At 54.6% G+C, this 15,117-nt stretch overlaps 1 protein-coding gene across 3 annotated transcripts in view; it reads right to left on the bottom strand.

Annotated features, from left to right (window-relative positions):
• Window positions 1–15,117, bottom strand: part of POC1A (POC1 centriolar protein A) — a 120,743-nt gene that overhangs the window by 52,870 nt on the left and 52,756 nt on the right. For 2 of the 3 annotated variants that reach the window (XM_065933566.1, XM_065933564.1), the window contains exons 2-7: window positions 13,222–13,306; window positions 12,065–12,236; window positions 11,512–11,691; window positions 10,029–10,136; window positions 8,868–8,983; window positions 788–921 (exon numbers count right to left, since the gene is read on the bottom strand). In XM_065933566.1, coding sequence (XP_065789638.1) covers window positions 788–921; window positions 8,868–8,983; window positions 10,029–10,136; window positions 11,512–11,691; window positions 12,065–12,225 — 699 coding nt within the window. In that variant the 5' untranslated portion in view covers window positions 12,226–12,236; window positions 13,222–13,306. Of the gene's footprint in view, window positions 1–787; window positions 922–8,867; window positions 8,984–10,028; window positions 10,137–11,511; window positions 11,692–12,064; window positions 12,237–13,221; window positions 13,378–15,117 lie in introns of all 3 variants that reach the window. The other variant, XM_065933565.1, reaches the window with a different exon arrangement.

The following is a 15,117-nucleotide window of genomic DNA, read 5'->3' as shown; positions in this document are numbered from 1 at the left end:
GTAAACACCTCACACCTAGCTGCTGGCCCAAGAGACATGAGCACCCCAGAGCCTCCCTCAGTCCTCAAGAGTGCCCCTATTCTCCATCCTGCCTGAGCCTGCTCACAAACAGAGATGTGGACAAACGGAAATGCTCCGGTCTCTGTCCCAACAGGAGACACTCTGCTGACCACTCTACTCAGCAGGAGACACTCAGCCACACCCAGGGTGGCTGCGGGGCAGAGCCTTAGGCAGCCCACCTCCCACAGCCCACCACCAGGGCCCGTGCCCAGTCACTGCCCACACAGGGAGCCAAGGCATGGATGTGTTGCTAAAAGCAGCTCAGAGAAAAGGCCCCTCTCCTTGATTCAACTCTGGGAATTCCTCAGCAAATGTGTGGGAAGATTCCCCTCCTTCATGCCCACCTATGCAAGGCCCCTGTTGTTTCTGCCTCCAAAGGGCTCCAGGAGGCTTGATGGCTGTTCATGGAATGCGTCCCAGGGCTCTCCTCAACCACGCCACCAAGGGAGGCTGGAGGTCACTTGGGACAGACTCCATTCAGCCCCTAGAGAAACCCTGCCAACCACGTCCAGACGCCTCCCATCCCACCCCCATCCAGGCCCAGCACTTCTGCAGAGGTCACAGCTCTCATGGGTAGGAAACCTGTTTCTGCACCTCACCCCACTGCCCAGGCTGTGGGGGGATGCAAAACACTCTAACAGCCCCCATCAGGCGCCAAGGGAAGGGTCACCTTGAGGCGGCACCTCCACCCCACTCCATGCCACTCCGCCCAGGCTGATGCCCTCACCTGATGGCCGTGGAGTGTGTAGAGCAGCCGGCCCTCCATGAGGTCCAGGATCTTCAGGGTTGAGTCGCTGGAGGCCGTGACCAGGTAGTTCCCCGACGGGTGGAAGGAGAGGGCGTTCACCGCTGCGCTGTGCACTGGGGAAAGGACGGCGGTCAGGTGCAGGCTGGGAGGCCCATGAAGCCAGAAGACAGCATGCAGGACCAACCAAGGCTCCGCAGAGTGCTGGGCCAGGGCAGCAGTCACCCCGAGCTGCTGTGAGGAGCCTCACAAGGACTTTCCAGGAGGGCAGTATGAGCAAAGGACAGGAGGAGACCCACCCAGAGCCCAAGGGCAGGCAGTGAGATCCAGCCACCCCTCTGCCTCTCCCTCCTCACCAAGCCATCAAGCTAGAGACGAACAGAGTGTTTGAATATAACCCTCACTCTGTCTCACACGCTGCCACTTCAGGGAAACCAAATGGAAAAGAAAACCCCTGAAATGCCAATACGACACCCCTGCCCTGAGGGAAAGAACGTGAGTGGGGCGGGTGAGAAGACAGCGAAGTCAAGCTCTCGGGAGCCAGACAGGCCGGGGTTCTGATCCCAGACTCCCGACTGGCCCACCCTGACACGCTGAGCTTGCTTCTCCTCCTGCGGGGAGGCTACCAGATGATGCCTGGGAGGCCTGTAAAGAGTAAGCCTGATGCCCCCCTCCACCACCCCAGGCATCCGACGCTACTCCAGGTCCTGCCACTTAACCCCCTTAACAGCTCAAGCCCCTCCGTGACTCTTCCCTACTACTCTAGCCCAAGCCCCACAATCCATGCTGCTGTCCCTCACTCTCCAAGACCTGACCCCCAGCCCTGTCAGCTCCCTAGCTGGAGGACGTTCCTACCCCTTGATCCCCTTGAGCCGGGAAGACCCTTTCTGGCCTCTACCCCTGACCCTGCAGCTCAATGTTCAGTTACTGCCCCAGGGAAGCATCCCTAGACCTCGCCATCAGGTCCTTGTTTTGGCCTCCTGAAGCACCATGAGCCTCTTCAAAGCAAGGGTTTTGCATTTACGTGCAGTTATTTCATTCCCCACTGGGTCCCCTAGAGACCATGTGCTCCACCTGGCAGGGGCTCTACTGGGTCCTTGACTCCCGACTCAAGGTCTGACACTGAACGGGTCTCAAAAAGCAGTTGGTGAGTGGGATCCAGACAGGACCCAGACAGGACACACGGGGATGAGCAGTGCATGGACCAGCCAGCCACATCACAGCTTCTTAGAGCAGCTGCTGAGGAAGACCTGCTGCCTCCATACCCACTACTACTGGCCTGGGGGCAGCAATCAGCAAGACTACAGTTACCATGAACCCACCAAGTCAGAAGAGCCATAAATATAAAGGCAAATTCTAAAACCAACCCCTCATCCTGGCACATGAGCATGCAGGAATCACTGCTGGGCCAATAAACACCCCCACCATGAACTAGCCCTCCACAGAGCCGACAAAGGTGCACGGAGCCCCTCAAACACCAGCTCGGCCAACATGCAGACGCTGGGGACTGTGGATTCACGTTCCTGAGCACACTTAGGGGAGACAGCCAGGACTTTACATAACATGATATTTAGGTCTGAACACTCTCAGCACCAGAACTACAAAAGATGGCCTGGAGCAGGGCTGCCGGGATCCCCAGAGTCAGCTCCTGGAGCCAGAGTCCAGAGCCCCCACAGCCCAACACACTCCTACACCCAGGGTCAAAGGAAAAGGGGCAGCACCCTCAGTGTTTACCAAAAATAGGGGCATGGAGAGTAGAGGAGAAGTCATAGCAACCCCAGCTGAACTGAACAGGCACCAGCCCCACACAGTAGCAGGAAGAACATGAATAGTGCACAGAGTGTGACCAAGCCCCCACGTGTGGGGGGAACACCGACATGTGCAGACCCAGAAGTGTGGACTGAAGCTCCTGACACAGAGCAGGACTTCTCTCTGAGGAGGACAGGAATAGGGGGACCTCTAGTTGTTCATCTACATACTTCCAGAATGTATTCACTATGATGACACAATTGAGTGAATGTTTAAAAAGTGAATCCTTCCTTCACCCTGAAAGAGTGTCAAGTCTGGGGAGCAGGAGACAGGGTCCTGCAGGCACCTCAGGGTGTGCGTGTCTAGGCTGCGAGCCAGTGTCCTGCTCCCAAGGGGCTGCATTCACTAGAAAGCAGCTCCACACTAGCGGTGAAGTCAGGGGTCGAGGGGGCTTGGGGTAGGGGGGGCGGAGGCAAACACAGCCAGATCCCCTGAGCCCTCAGCCCCAGGGCAGACAGCGTTGAGAGTCAGCTGCGCACCACCACCCCCACCTCACCACACCCCCATCTCCTCTTGGGCCTCCTCAAAATGCTGCTCCTGGCACTTCTGCCTCCCTGAGCCCGGAGAAGGGCACACTATTCTTGTTTCTGCAGCCCCTGGCAGCCTGCGCTGGCATGAGTGCCACCCCCACCTCAACCTGATACAAAGCTGGGAGAGCCAGCAGCAGGATGGGGCGGGGAGGCAAGCTCAGAGAGCACAGGGCTTGTCCAGCACCAGCCAGGCACAGGGGCAGGGCGCAGCTACCACGCCAGGGCCTCCCACCTCGCCAAGGTCACCCAAGGGAGGGAACTACCCCTCCTCCCTGAGGAAGGGTGCCTGAAGCCTTGCTCCACAATAAATGGCAGGAGTAGCAAAGGCCTCCTAGCTGGGGTAGAAATACCTGGAATCATTTATTGCAGAAGAGGGCTCAGCCTGGCAAGTCAGGCTTTTGGAGATGTGCCAGACCCCAGAAGCAACCCCCTTTCCCCACTCGCTCAGCCACCTCATCCCCCAGCCCTGGGGCAGGCTCTCCGGCTCTGCAGAGGGTGGGACTGTGCCAGGAAGGCCTCTTACAGAGCTAGCCCCGCACGACAGTCCCCCTGCGCGACGGAGGCCAGCTGCCCCCCGAAGGGTGAGCCTCCTGTCACAAAACCCTGAGCAGCGATGGCCCACAAACAATCCACTTTTCACCAAGCCCGAAGCTGCAGGCCCTCTGCCTGGCTCCACGGCAGACATGAGTGACGGCTGATGGCACGCTGCCAATCAGGCACAGCTGTGGGCTACACTCCACCCCCCCCCCCCCACCACTACCCCAGAGAAGAGATGCAACTCAGGGTCAGAGATGTACCAGTTCGAGGTCCTACAGGTCACCAAGGTGCCAGGGAGTGGGCCTGAGGTCACTGCAGACCCTGCCCCCAGTACTGGAACAGGTCACAGCTTGTGGCCTAAGGAGACACCTGGGTATCCACAACCTGACTGCATAGCTCTTCCTGCTGAACCCTCAGCAAACCTGCCCCCCCTGCCCAATGGGCTCCAAACTGGCCAAGGGACACAGGTGCCCAAGCAGCAGGTCCCTTCCGGGGACAGGCCACACCAATGCCAAGCTGCACCACATTCCCCACCCCACCATGGGGCTCGGCACCTACCACCCAGGGTAGCTCTCACAACACAACTGGCATCACGAGTGACACAGAGGCTGTGGGCGTACAAGACCTATGGGTTCACACAGTGAAGGTGTTCTGATATCAGCAGCAAAGGACACTCTAAACACTGCTCTTCAGGAATGTTGTGTGAACGATGGCTCAGGGAAGGTGGGGGAGAGGCAGTGAGTTGGCCAGATCAAGCAGGACAGTGCCTGGCCTCACGATCAACCCTTTCAGTCTCCAAAACCCAAAAAGGGTGCAGACCTGCCCTGCTGGCTACACAGCAGCTTTAAAACCTTCCATGACCATGTCTGGGGTTAGGGCGGGGCATCCAGGGGGTTGCTAAGGACCAGTGTACAGAGAAGCTGGAACTCTGAGCTCTAACTGGAGCTTCTGGAGAGAGCCAAGTCCTCTCAGAGGCCTTGGGCAAGTAAATGACCGGAATCAACACAGTGTGAGGAATCTGCAGATTCTTCACTGCACGACCCAGGCAAGCCTCAAACACCCCATCTGTGACATGGGGAGCAGCCCTGCCCTGCTGACCACCCAGCCCTGTCCCTGGATATCGAACACACGTGCCTGGAAACCACAAAGCACATGAAGCGATCGGGGACAAGGCTGCTCAGATGTCTGAACAGTCTTAGTGTGGGCTCCGAGCATATGGCGCCTAAGCCACGTCCGTGGGGACTGGCACTCCCGGGACTCCAGCACCCCACCAACTCCTTGCTGAATTGGGAAATCAGAACTGCTCTCCGCAGTGACAGGCCAGAGCAAGACACTCCTTGCCTGAGACAAAGGGTGCCAGCCACCTGCTGTCACCCAAAGTGATTCTAACACCCCAACAAGGGACGGGAAGTACCCTCCACAGAGCAGGATTTTGGTGGGTGGCCACAGGCAGCCTGGGCTTGCTGGCCACACACTGCAGTATCACAAACCAATTTCTCGGAAAAGCACAACAGCCTTATGCACTCAAACCCCAATCAGGGGAGACACTGGATGTCACTGGCCTTAAAAACTTTCCCCTGGGTGTCTTAAGGGGTCAGAAAATAATTTAGGGGCCTGTTGCCAAGGGGCTGGGAGCCCTTCTTGGTGATTCAGTCTCCCAGGGATCCCCCTACCTCTTGTGGTGGGGGGACAGCTGCTACTGAGGGGCTAGGAGCACCTCTCAGGTCAAAGGTGCTGCCACAGCACTCTCAAAGGGAGCGGCTGGACCTGAGCAGACCTGACCAGGTCCCCCGCCCAGCAAAGAGGGTGAGGGGTGGACCCCAACCAAGGGCTCAAGGTTTCCTTGAGCCGTGGAGGCTGAGCCCAGTGGTGGTGGGATAAGCCTGCTGCCTTGTGAATAGCTGCTGTGTGCCATGCACTGGGCAGGGAGTTCAGAGGGAATTCAGCTGTGTGTGGGGTGCTTCAGGCCCCTGAAGCTCTGGTCCCTAAGGCGGGGGTAGTGCTTAGGAATCAAATGCTTCAGGCTTGCTGAGTGGCTGTCATGAGAGAAAAGGACCACTGTACTAACACATGGAAACTCCCCTGCGGAGCCCATCAGCCTCACGCACCTCAGGCCCTTCAGGACTCGACTTCTGATGCCACCTGAGTCCACCCACCACCCCCCAGCCCTGCCAATCATGGACCTCCCACCCCCACCTGCTGCCAAGCCTGCTCCCTCAAGAACCCGAGGTACCTCTCCCCAGCACCCTCCACTCTCCTCCAGGCTGTGGGTCACCACACCCCTGACCACCCTTTTCAGGACACCCTGCTTTCCTCCACTCCCCCGGCTCCACTCTCCTTAGCCGTCCACTGAGGGGAGACCAGGCTCCCACCCGTCACTTTGGATGCTTTGTGGATCTTTTTCTTCCATGGCCCCTCAAGCTCAGAGATGCAGGATGTGTCCTCAAACCTTCTCACACCCCAGATCCCCAGGGCTCAGCTGGCCCCTCCATCCCATAGCATCAGCTTTGCCTCTATGCAGTCTCCAGAACCCATCTTCTGGGCCTGACCCCTGCCTCACTCTCATGTCCAGCCTTCACCCAACATCGGACATGGACAGCCCGCCCACCAGGCACATGGCTTCCTACTCAAGCAGGCTCTCAGCACTGCTATTCTCTCAGATGCCTGTCACCTCTTCACCCCCTCCTAGCACGTCCAGCCAGGACATGGGCTACAGCATGGCTCTCCAGGCCCTCCCCTGCGGGTACCTGTTGCTGTACCTCATCAACACCAGGCACCCGATCCATCAGACGTGTGCCTGGACTCTCCCAGGGGCACCTGGAGATTTTCCCCACCAGTACAAAGATTAATGTGGTAAAACCACATACCCAGTACTAGACTGTAATCCTCATTTGGATTCTCCCATCAGATCCTCACAAATCCCATCAGGCAGGCTAGCACCACCTCTTCACAGACTGGAAGCAGAGTCCAGACGCTACTCCGCATCATCACCTCCCTGCCCATCTCTCCCTGTCCAAGGCGCCCTGACCTCACACTCAGAGACAGCATTCCCGCCCAGCACCACTCTGCTCCTCCTACCTTCCCCCATCAGTGTGCTGATGTACCCAGTTTCCAACTTGGGCCTGGCCCAAAGCAGGAGAAAGGCCTCTAAGGCTGAAGGAGAGGAGAGGCGTGGTCTCCAAGGAGAGGGCAGACCCTGGGGGCTCTGTTCTAGAAGCTGCTGTCTGAAACAGCCATCAGTGACAAACCCCAGAGTTTCCTGCTGAAGCAAGAACCACTCTTGTGGCTGGCCCCGCCACCTGGTGGTGGTGTGCAGTACTGCAGGCCTGGGCCAGCTGGGCCAGCCTTGCTAGGAAACCAGACCTGAGGACCCCAGGACAGACTCAGCAGCATCAGCATCACCAACACAACTTAGGTATTCTCTCAGTTCCTGTCACGGACCAACTCATCACACTCCCAACACCACCTATGAAACACGGCTCATCATTGTCCCAAGGGTACACAGAGTCAAGTAACCTGCCCAAACTCACCCAGTGAGGAATGCTGAAGGTGTGTGAAGAGCCACTCTCGACCACGTGCTTTTCAAGACCAGGATCCACTCTCCCTTCTTGGAAGGTCTGTTTCTTTAGTCACCCCAAAAAATGTTAGCCTCAAACATCTAAGACTCAGAACAGCTTGTTGGGGGTACAAGGGGAGAACTCTGAACCCCACACCCCACAACTTTGTACAGATATGTCCTTCTCCACTTACTCCTTGGAAGGAAAGTTATGACCAACCTAGACAGCATATTAAAAAGCAGAGGCAAAAAAAGCAGGACCAAGCAGGTCCGTCTGGTCAAGGCTATGGTTTTTCCAGTGGTCATGTATGGATGTGAGAGCTGGACCATAAAGAAAGCTGAGCACCGAAGAATTGATGCTTTTGAACTATGGTGTTGGAGAAGACTCTTGAGAGTCCCTTGGACTGCAAGGAGATCCAACCAGTCCATCCTAAAGGAGATCAGTCCTGGGTGTTCATTGGAAGGACTGATATTAAAGCTGAAACTCCACCTGATGCAAATAGCTGACTCATTTGAAAAGACCCTGATGCTGGGAAAGATTGAAGGCAGGAGAAGGGGATGACAGAAGATGAGATGGTGGATGGCATCATCGACTCAGTGGACATGAGTTTGGATGAACTCTGGGAGTTGATGATGGACAGGGAGGCCTGGCGTGCTGCGGTTCATGGGGTCGCAAAGAGTCGGACACGACTGAGCGACTAAACTGAATGAACTGTCCTTCCCATTTTCGGGTGTGAATTTTGTAAGTGAGCCTTGAAACTTAGTCCCAAGACCACAACCACAGTTCTTCAAACTACTCTAGCTCTGACTCTCCCTGGTCTTGCCCCAAACCCCCAGGTCTGTCCACCCATTCAGCCTCCGACAGAACTCCCAGCTCCTCCTGTGGCACCTCACCAGCTCCCTTCCCAGGTCCCCATCTCCACAACTGTGGTGACTCACATCTCTACCCAGTCACACCTGCCCTGAGGCCAGTTCCATACCCCCGTAGCTTCAGCTATCTCATCTTGAGCTCACACAAGACTAACCCCACCCCCATCTCCCTCCTGGAGCCTGATACCAGCCCATATTGACAGCCCGCCACCCTGCCTCCCAAGAGCTACAATAAGGAGACACAGCACCAAGGCTGTGTTTACAAGTCTGGTCCCTAACAAATGGACCCTCCAAACAGCTCCTGGCTCCACGTTTGTGGAGGACACCGTGGAACCAGAGCTGCCCGAGGTCCCACCAACACAGAGCTCTTCTGACAAACCTGCCCCCTCACCACCTCCAGGGCTATCAGCCTGGCCCCAGAGCACGGAGCATCTGTTACAGGGCGAGGCAAGTGGCACACACAGCCCTGGAGAAGTGCCCCTCGAGAGGGGAGCCCCCATTTAGCCCTCAGTGTGCGTGAGGCTCTGCCACTTCACAAATGGCCACCAGAGGGCTGGCGGATGCCAGATAGTAACCCCTTCCATCCCCGAGCCAAGTTTCCAGACAGCCACGCCATAGATGACCCACCCTTGGAGATCCCAACAGACCCAGGGCTCCCTACAGCTAGCCAGGGCTGTCCTGGGGCCCAGTGAAGCCCCGCAGCCCTGAGCTAGACAGCTGGCGCAGCACAGCCCCGCATCAGCCCCTCGGGGACACTCACACTGATAGTGCTGTAAGAGCCGGTGAGTCCGCACGTCCCACACCTTCACTGTATTGTCCATGCCGGCAGCAGCGATGCACGTACCACTGGGGTGGAAGTCCACGTAGGTGACAAAGCTGGAAAGAGGGGGCCACCGAGTGCTCTAGGAGGCCTGACCTGACTCAGAACAGACTCCAAAACGTCGAGCACTTCCCCATGCCCGCACATCTGCTCATGCCATTCCCTCAGCGCAGAACACCTCCCTGCTGCCCTGTGTCTTTACCGGGCGGCCAAGGGAAGGCAGAAAGGAGAGAGAGGGTGAGGAAAGAGCTAGGAGTGACCTGAGGGGGACTTCCAGAAGCAAGTCTCAGCACAAACCTCTAAATTCGAGCAGAGACACTGCTCTTCAGACCAAAGGTCAGCCAGCTGCTTGCAGGCTTTCAGTCAGAGCTGGTGCCCCAACCTGAGCCAGAGGCCGGGCAGGCCCTGACAACTGAGGCCCAGATAAGAGGGGCCAGCAGGTTCCAAATCCTCTGCTCACCTATTCCTAGGAGACAAGCTTAGGGCCCTCAACAGACTCATATGTGACACCCAGGATGGTACTGTGGCCTCAGGAGGGGCCGTGACGTGGGGGTCTCAGCCTACTGGGGGCAGAAGCTGGGGTTCATTCGGGGACCCAGATCAGGTGAGTTCCTGCTCAAAACACAGGCTCCTCTCTCAGTGATGCCACACAATACAAACAGCCACCATCTGCCACAAGAACCTGAATAGTCTTTCATTTATAAAGTCGTCACCGAGGAGAACATACTAACATCCTTTTGGGGGTCTGGGTTCAACCTCTTCAGACAGACGTGCCACAATTCTGAGAACTAGAAAATGAAAGGAAGAGAGAGCCCCAAGAGTTTCATGCCTTGAGGTTAAGCCTCTTATTGTTCATGGGGATGGGAATGAGGCAGAACCTTTCTCTCTCTCTCTCTCTCTCTCTCTCTCTCTCTCACACTCTCACACACACACACACACACACACACACACACACACACGAAAAGATGCAGAGCCAGGGAGCAGCAGAGACATGGCTGTGGGCCCCAAATGCCACCACCGGAGGCTCCTAAGGCCTTTTCATGCCCTAGTCTGTGCTGTTCCCCAGGGCCTACAGGTGGTAGAGAGGATCTAGGAACTTACCCGCCATGCTCACAGTACGAGTAGACACACTCCCGGCTGGTCTTGTCCCACAGTTTGACAGTTTTGTCATCACTGGCGGATACGATGAGCCGCCCATCCGGGGAGAACCTGAACCAGGGTGACAGGAGACATACCACCAATCAACAGACATCACAGGTGCCACACACCACCTTCCAGTCACTCTTCTTGAGCTGCCCAGCACAGGAATGCACTGGGGCCACACACCCTGCTTTGACCCTGAGTGATCCAGGGCAAATGCTCTTTTCTCTGTAAGATGGGCCAGAAGGGTGCCCACCTTCTGGTGAGCAGGTAAGATGTCACCCCCAAGGGATGACCAACACTGCACATGGCAACATGTATGCTGACTCTGATGTTGTAGCATCAAAGTGACCCAAAGCTCACTATGGACATCGTTATCCTGTCCCCAGATGCCCTGAGTCCATATGTGACTCTGAGAACGGGTCAGCAAAACCAGATGCCAACCTAAAAGGATCGAGGTTTTGGAGACCCACCACCAAAGGCCTGGTATGAGTTCAACACTCAATTGCTGGCCAGGCTCCTCCTACTCTCAGGAGCTCAACGGTGAGGGCCTCTCACAACAGCCAGGGACCTCCCAGGACAGAGAACCGAGTGCCCTAGAGAACAAGCAACTTCATGGGGTCCCCAGAAGAGCACAGGTCAACAGTTTCAATCTCTGACTCCCATGGTTTCCTGGTGTCCCCAGACACCCCAACCTCTTCCTCTGGAGCACAGAGATTTGACACGTGAGATCTGTTGAAATAAACAGAATAAGCCAGAAGTAGGCATAGCTGTGTCTGCAGCTTTTAGGCCTTGAAAAGTACTTTCATAACCTGGCCCCTCCCCCACAGTACTGGCCCCCGTACCAAAAGGAAAACCAGCTTCCAGACCAACCCCATCAGAAGCCTGGGCCCCCATCAGGCAGCTCTGCAGCAAAACCCACCTCTGAGAAGCAGAGCATCCAAGAGCTAAGGAGGCAAGCCTCAGTGCCAGGGACCCAGCTTCTAAGCCCAGCTCCGCCACTTACTCTCTGTGTTGAAGTGCAAGATACTGCACTGCTCTGAACCTCAGGTTCCTCATCTGCAAAATGGCAACGAAGCCACCAACTTGCAAGACTGCCATGAGGAGTTAGAAAAAAATATCTAGAGATGGTATGACGTTATCTTGTTGTTGCTCTTGCTAATAATGGCCCCTGATGACCCACTTTGGGCTGCGTCAGCACAGATGTTGGGGGTCGATTGTGGCCAGCAACTGGCTAACTCATGCATTAGCTCGGTGAAACTTTGACAGCTTACAATGTGAGAACTATTAATGTTCTTATTCACAGATAAGGATGTTGAAGCTCGGGAAAAGTAAAGAGTAGCTAAGTAACTTGTTCAAGGTCAGGATGATGGCACCTGGCATCTTTTCTGTACCCCCAACCCCTGGGGTCTCTCCAACAATCTCCAGGTAGGACTACACTCACTTGGCACAGCGGACCCAGTTGATATGCTGGCTCAGGGAGAACAGGAATTTCTGGCGATGAGTTGACCACACCTTGACTGTCTTGTCATCGGAGGCTGTCACGAAGGACTGGCCATCGCTGCAGAAATGGACACTCCTCACTGTGGCCGTGTGTGCACGAAACACAGTTGACTCGCCTTTGCTGCAAGGATGGGTATCCAGAGTCAGGAAATCCATAAACCCATTAAGGGCACATAAAAGCTCTCCCCACTCCTCAGGACCCTCCCAAAGTCAATCCAGGCCTGAGTACCCCAGTCCCCAAAAAGGGAAGCAACAGCCTCCCCCACAGGAGCAGAACCCCTGCCCACCACACCCACGTGCAAGCAGCATCAGGTGGGATCCTCCCAGGATGGCTGGGGTCAGCCCAGAATCTCCCTGCTGACCCTGAGGGGAGGGCCCTGACTGAAGCCCCAGCTTCTAACGGCACCCCCTCGGAAGTGAGGCAGACATCCTACTGTGACCAGTCCAGTACCAGGGCCAAGACTCAGACAAGCCCCTTCCCATCTTTAACTCACACATTGGGTACCCATATGCGGACAGTCTTGTCACGGGAGCCAGAAGCAAGCAGGTGTCCCGAAGGGGAAAAGTTCACACAGGTTACAGCGTCCTTGTGGCCAGCAAATCGGTAGGCACGTGACTGGGGCTTCATGTGCCACACCATAAGGCACGAGTCCATGGAGCCACTGGCTGAGGAGAGAGTGGACACATGACCCTCAGCTCGAGCAGGCTGGAGCCTCCACCAGGAGCTGGGGCAGGGTGGGCAGCAGGGAAACTCAGTGTCACAGCCAGCTCCATCTTCCCCGTCTTCACAGTCACACCTCCAGTGACTGCTGAGCGGGGGTGTGGAGAGCCTATGTATGGCCTGTTGACTCTCCAGGCAGCAGGTCCACATAGGAACCAGCTGAAGAGAAGTCCATCACAAGCCAGCCCTGGGCTGCAAAGGTCCCAGGTCTCCCCAGAGACACACTCTGAGGCTCTAGAGAGCAAGTCCTCCTAAAACTCGAGAGCCAGCTCAACCCAGTGGGCTCATTACTGTTAAGAGGATCCATCAGAAGGGCCCCAAAACAGACCCCAAATGACTCTGGTTCCCTTTTAACCTCCAGTGTATCATGAAACCAGCAGTCTCCGGCAGGAGATCTTGATGATGGCGAGAAAGGGGAAGCTCATCCATAGAAACAAGAAAACTGCAGCCATGACAGCCATGTATGAACCCTCAAGTGGTCAAGAAGGGGGCACTCAGCTGCAGCATAAGGGCAGAGGGGGGAAGGGCATACCCGGCGCTGCTCCACAGCTTTCTCACTGGTGGGCATCTTCAATAAGAAGGCGTGCCCATGGCACTGTGGACAGCAGAATCAGTAACGACCCAAGGAAAATGCTATTGTTTAGGGCCATTCTGAGGCCAGACCTCAGAGGTAGATGGGGTGTAGAGGGAAAAGTCCAAAACTAGGTCCTACTCTCAAAGGCTGTATGATCTTAGCAAGGTCCCCAACCTCTCTGAGCCTCACACTCCACGTGCAGAATGGAACTCATAAAGCCTAGTGCCCAGAGCACTGGCTGGCTGAAGCAGGCTATAGGTCTAGAGAAAGCACCTGAGTTACTGTGCCCTGCTCCCCCCGTGCCACACCTCCCAGGCAGAAACTCGACCTTCTCAGGCCAAAATGTCTCCTCTTACCCAGTTGCTTTGTGTTGAAACTGAAGTCCACAGAGGTGACTGCATCTCGATGGCCCTTAAAATGTCTCTCCAGCGAGGGGTCCTCCTGAGGGAGAGCCAGGGTCAAATGTGTGAAGCCTGGATGAGAAAGGGGCTTCCCTAGGTCCAAGACACTTCCTAGAACAACCAGGAGGGTTTAAAAATGCTCAAGGTATGATCCCTTATATAGGAAAATTCTAAGGAATCACTAAAAGACTATTATAATGAACAAGTTCAGCAAGGTTACAGGATACAAAATAGACAAAAATCAAGTTTATCAACAATGAACACTGTGAAAAATAAAAGTATGAAAACAATTCCATTTAGGATACATAAAGAAAAAACTTAGGAATAACTTAACAAAAGATGTGCAAAACACAGTGAGAACTAAAAAAAATCACTGAAAAAAGTAGGAGGAGACCTAGATAAGAGGTTCCAGTTCAAGACAGAGTAAAAGTCTGTGTGCTCATCTCCTCCTGCAGGAACAGCAAAATCACAACTAGCTGTTGAACAATCATCGACAGGAGGATGCTGGAACCTACCAGAAAAGGTATCCCACATTCAGAGACAAAGAAGCCAAGACGAGACACTTGGAGGGGCACAATCACGATAAAATCAAATCCCATACTCCTTGGGTAGGTGACACACAAACTGGAGAACAGTAATACCAGAGAAGTTTTCCCACTGTTGTGAACTCCACATCAGGCGTCCCACCTGGGGATCCCTCAAAGGGACTGGGAATCCCCAAGGAATCTGACCTTGAAGGCCAGTGGGATTTTACTACAAGACTTACACAGGACTGGGGCAAATAGAGACTTCAGTCTTGGAGGTCACAAACAAAACAAAATAAAACCAAGACTCAGAAAAGGAGCAATGACACCACAGGAGACTGAACCAAAACTATCTGCTAGTGTTGGAGGGCCTCAGGAGGAGCACACCACAGGGACTGGGGCACTGGAAGCAGCAGTCTGGGAAGGTTCCCCTTGGGGTAAAGCCTCTTGGAGGTCACCATTAACTTGATTATAGACCCCAGGGCTGGGTCCCCTCAGGCCAAACATCCAAGGGGAAGGAGCACAACCCCACCCATCAGCAGGTAATAGGATTACAAAGCTTTACTGAGCAAGGTCCTGCCCACCAAAGCAAGACCCAGTTTTTCCCATCACCAGTCCCTCCCATCAGGAAGCTTACACAAGCCTCTTAGCCTCCACCATTAGAGGGCAGTCAGAAGCAAGAAGAAGCACAGTCCCACAGTAACTAAAACAAAACCCACATTACAGAAAGTTAATCATGATGAAAAAGCAGAAAGGTATGTCCCAGGTAAAGGGACAAGACAAAACCCCAGAAAAAAACTAAATGCAGGGGAGACAGGCAACCTTACAGAAAAAGAAATCAGAACAATGACAGTAAAGATGATTCAGGATCTCGGGAAAAGAATGGAGGCAAAGATTAAGAAGATCCAAGAAATGTTTGTCAAAGAAGTAGAAGAACTAAAGGACAGAGATGCATAATACACTGGAAGGAATTAATTGCAGAATAAATGAGGCAGAAGAACCGATAAATGATCTGAGGACAGAATGGTGGAAATCACTGCCACAGAACACAATACAGAAACAAGAATGAAAAGAAAGGCAACCTAAGAGACCTCTGGGACAACATTAAACGCACAAACATTTGTATTATAGGAATCCCAGAAGGAGAAGAGAGAAAGGACCTGAGAAATTATTTGAAGAGAGATTATCTGAAGACTTTCCTAACATGGCAAAGGAAATAGTCAATCAAGCCTAGGAAGCACAGAGAGTCCCAGGCAGGAGAAACCCAAGGAGGAACACACCAAGACACACAGTAATCAAATGCACCAACCAAAAGACACAGACTGAC

The sequence above is a fragment of the Muntiacus reevesi genome, chromosome 4 (assembly GCF_963930625.1).
Source record: "Muntiacus reevesi chromosome 4, mMunRee1.1, whole genome shotgun sequence".
Taxonomy (NCBI): Eukaryota; Metazoa; Chordata; class Mammalia; order Artiodactyla; family Cervidae; genus Muntiacus; species Muntiacus reevesi.
Note: the sequence above shows the minus strand (reverse complement) of the source record. Positions and strands in the feature narration are given on the sequence as shown.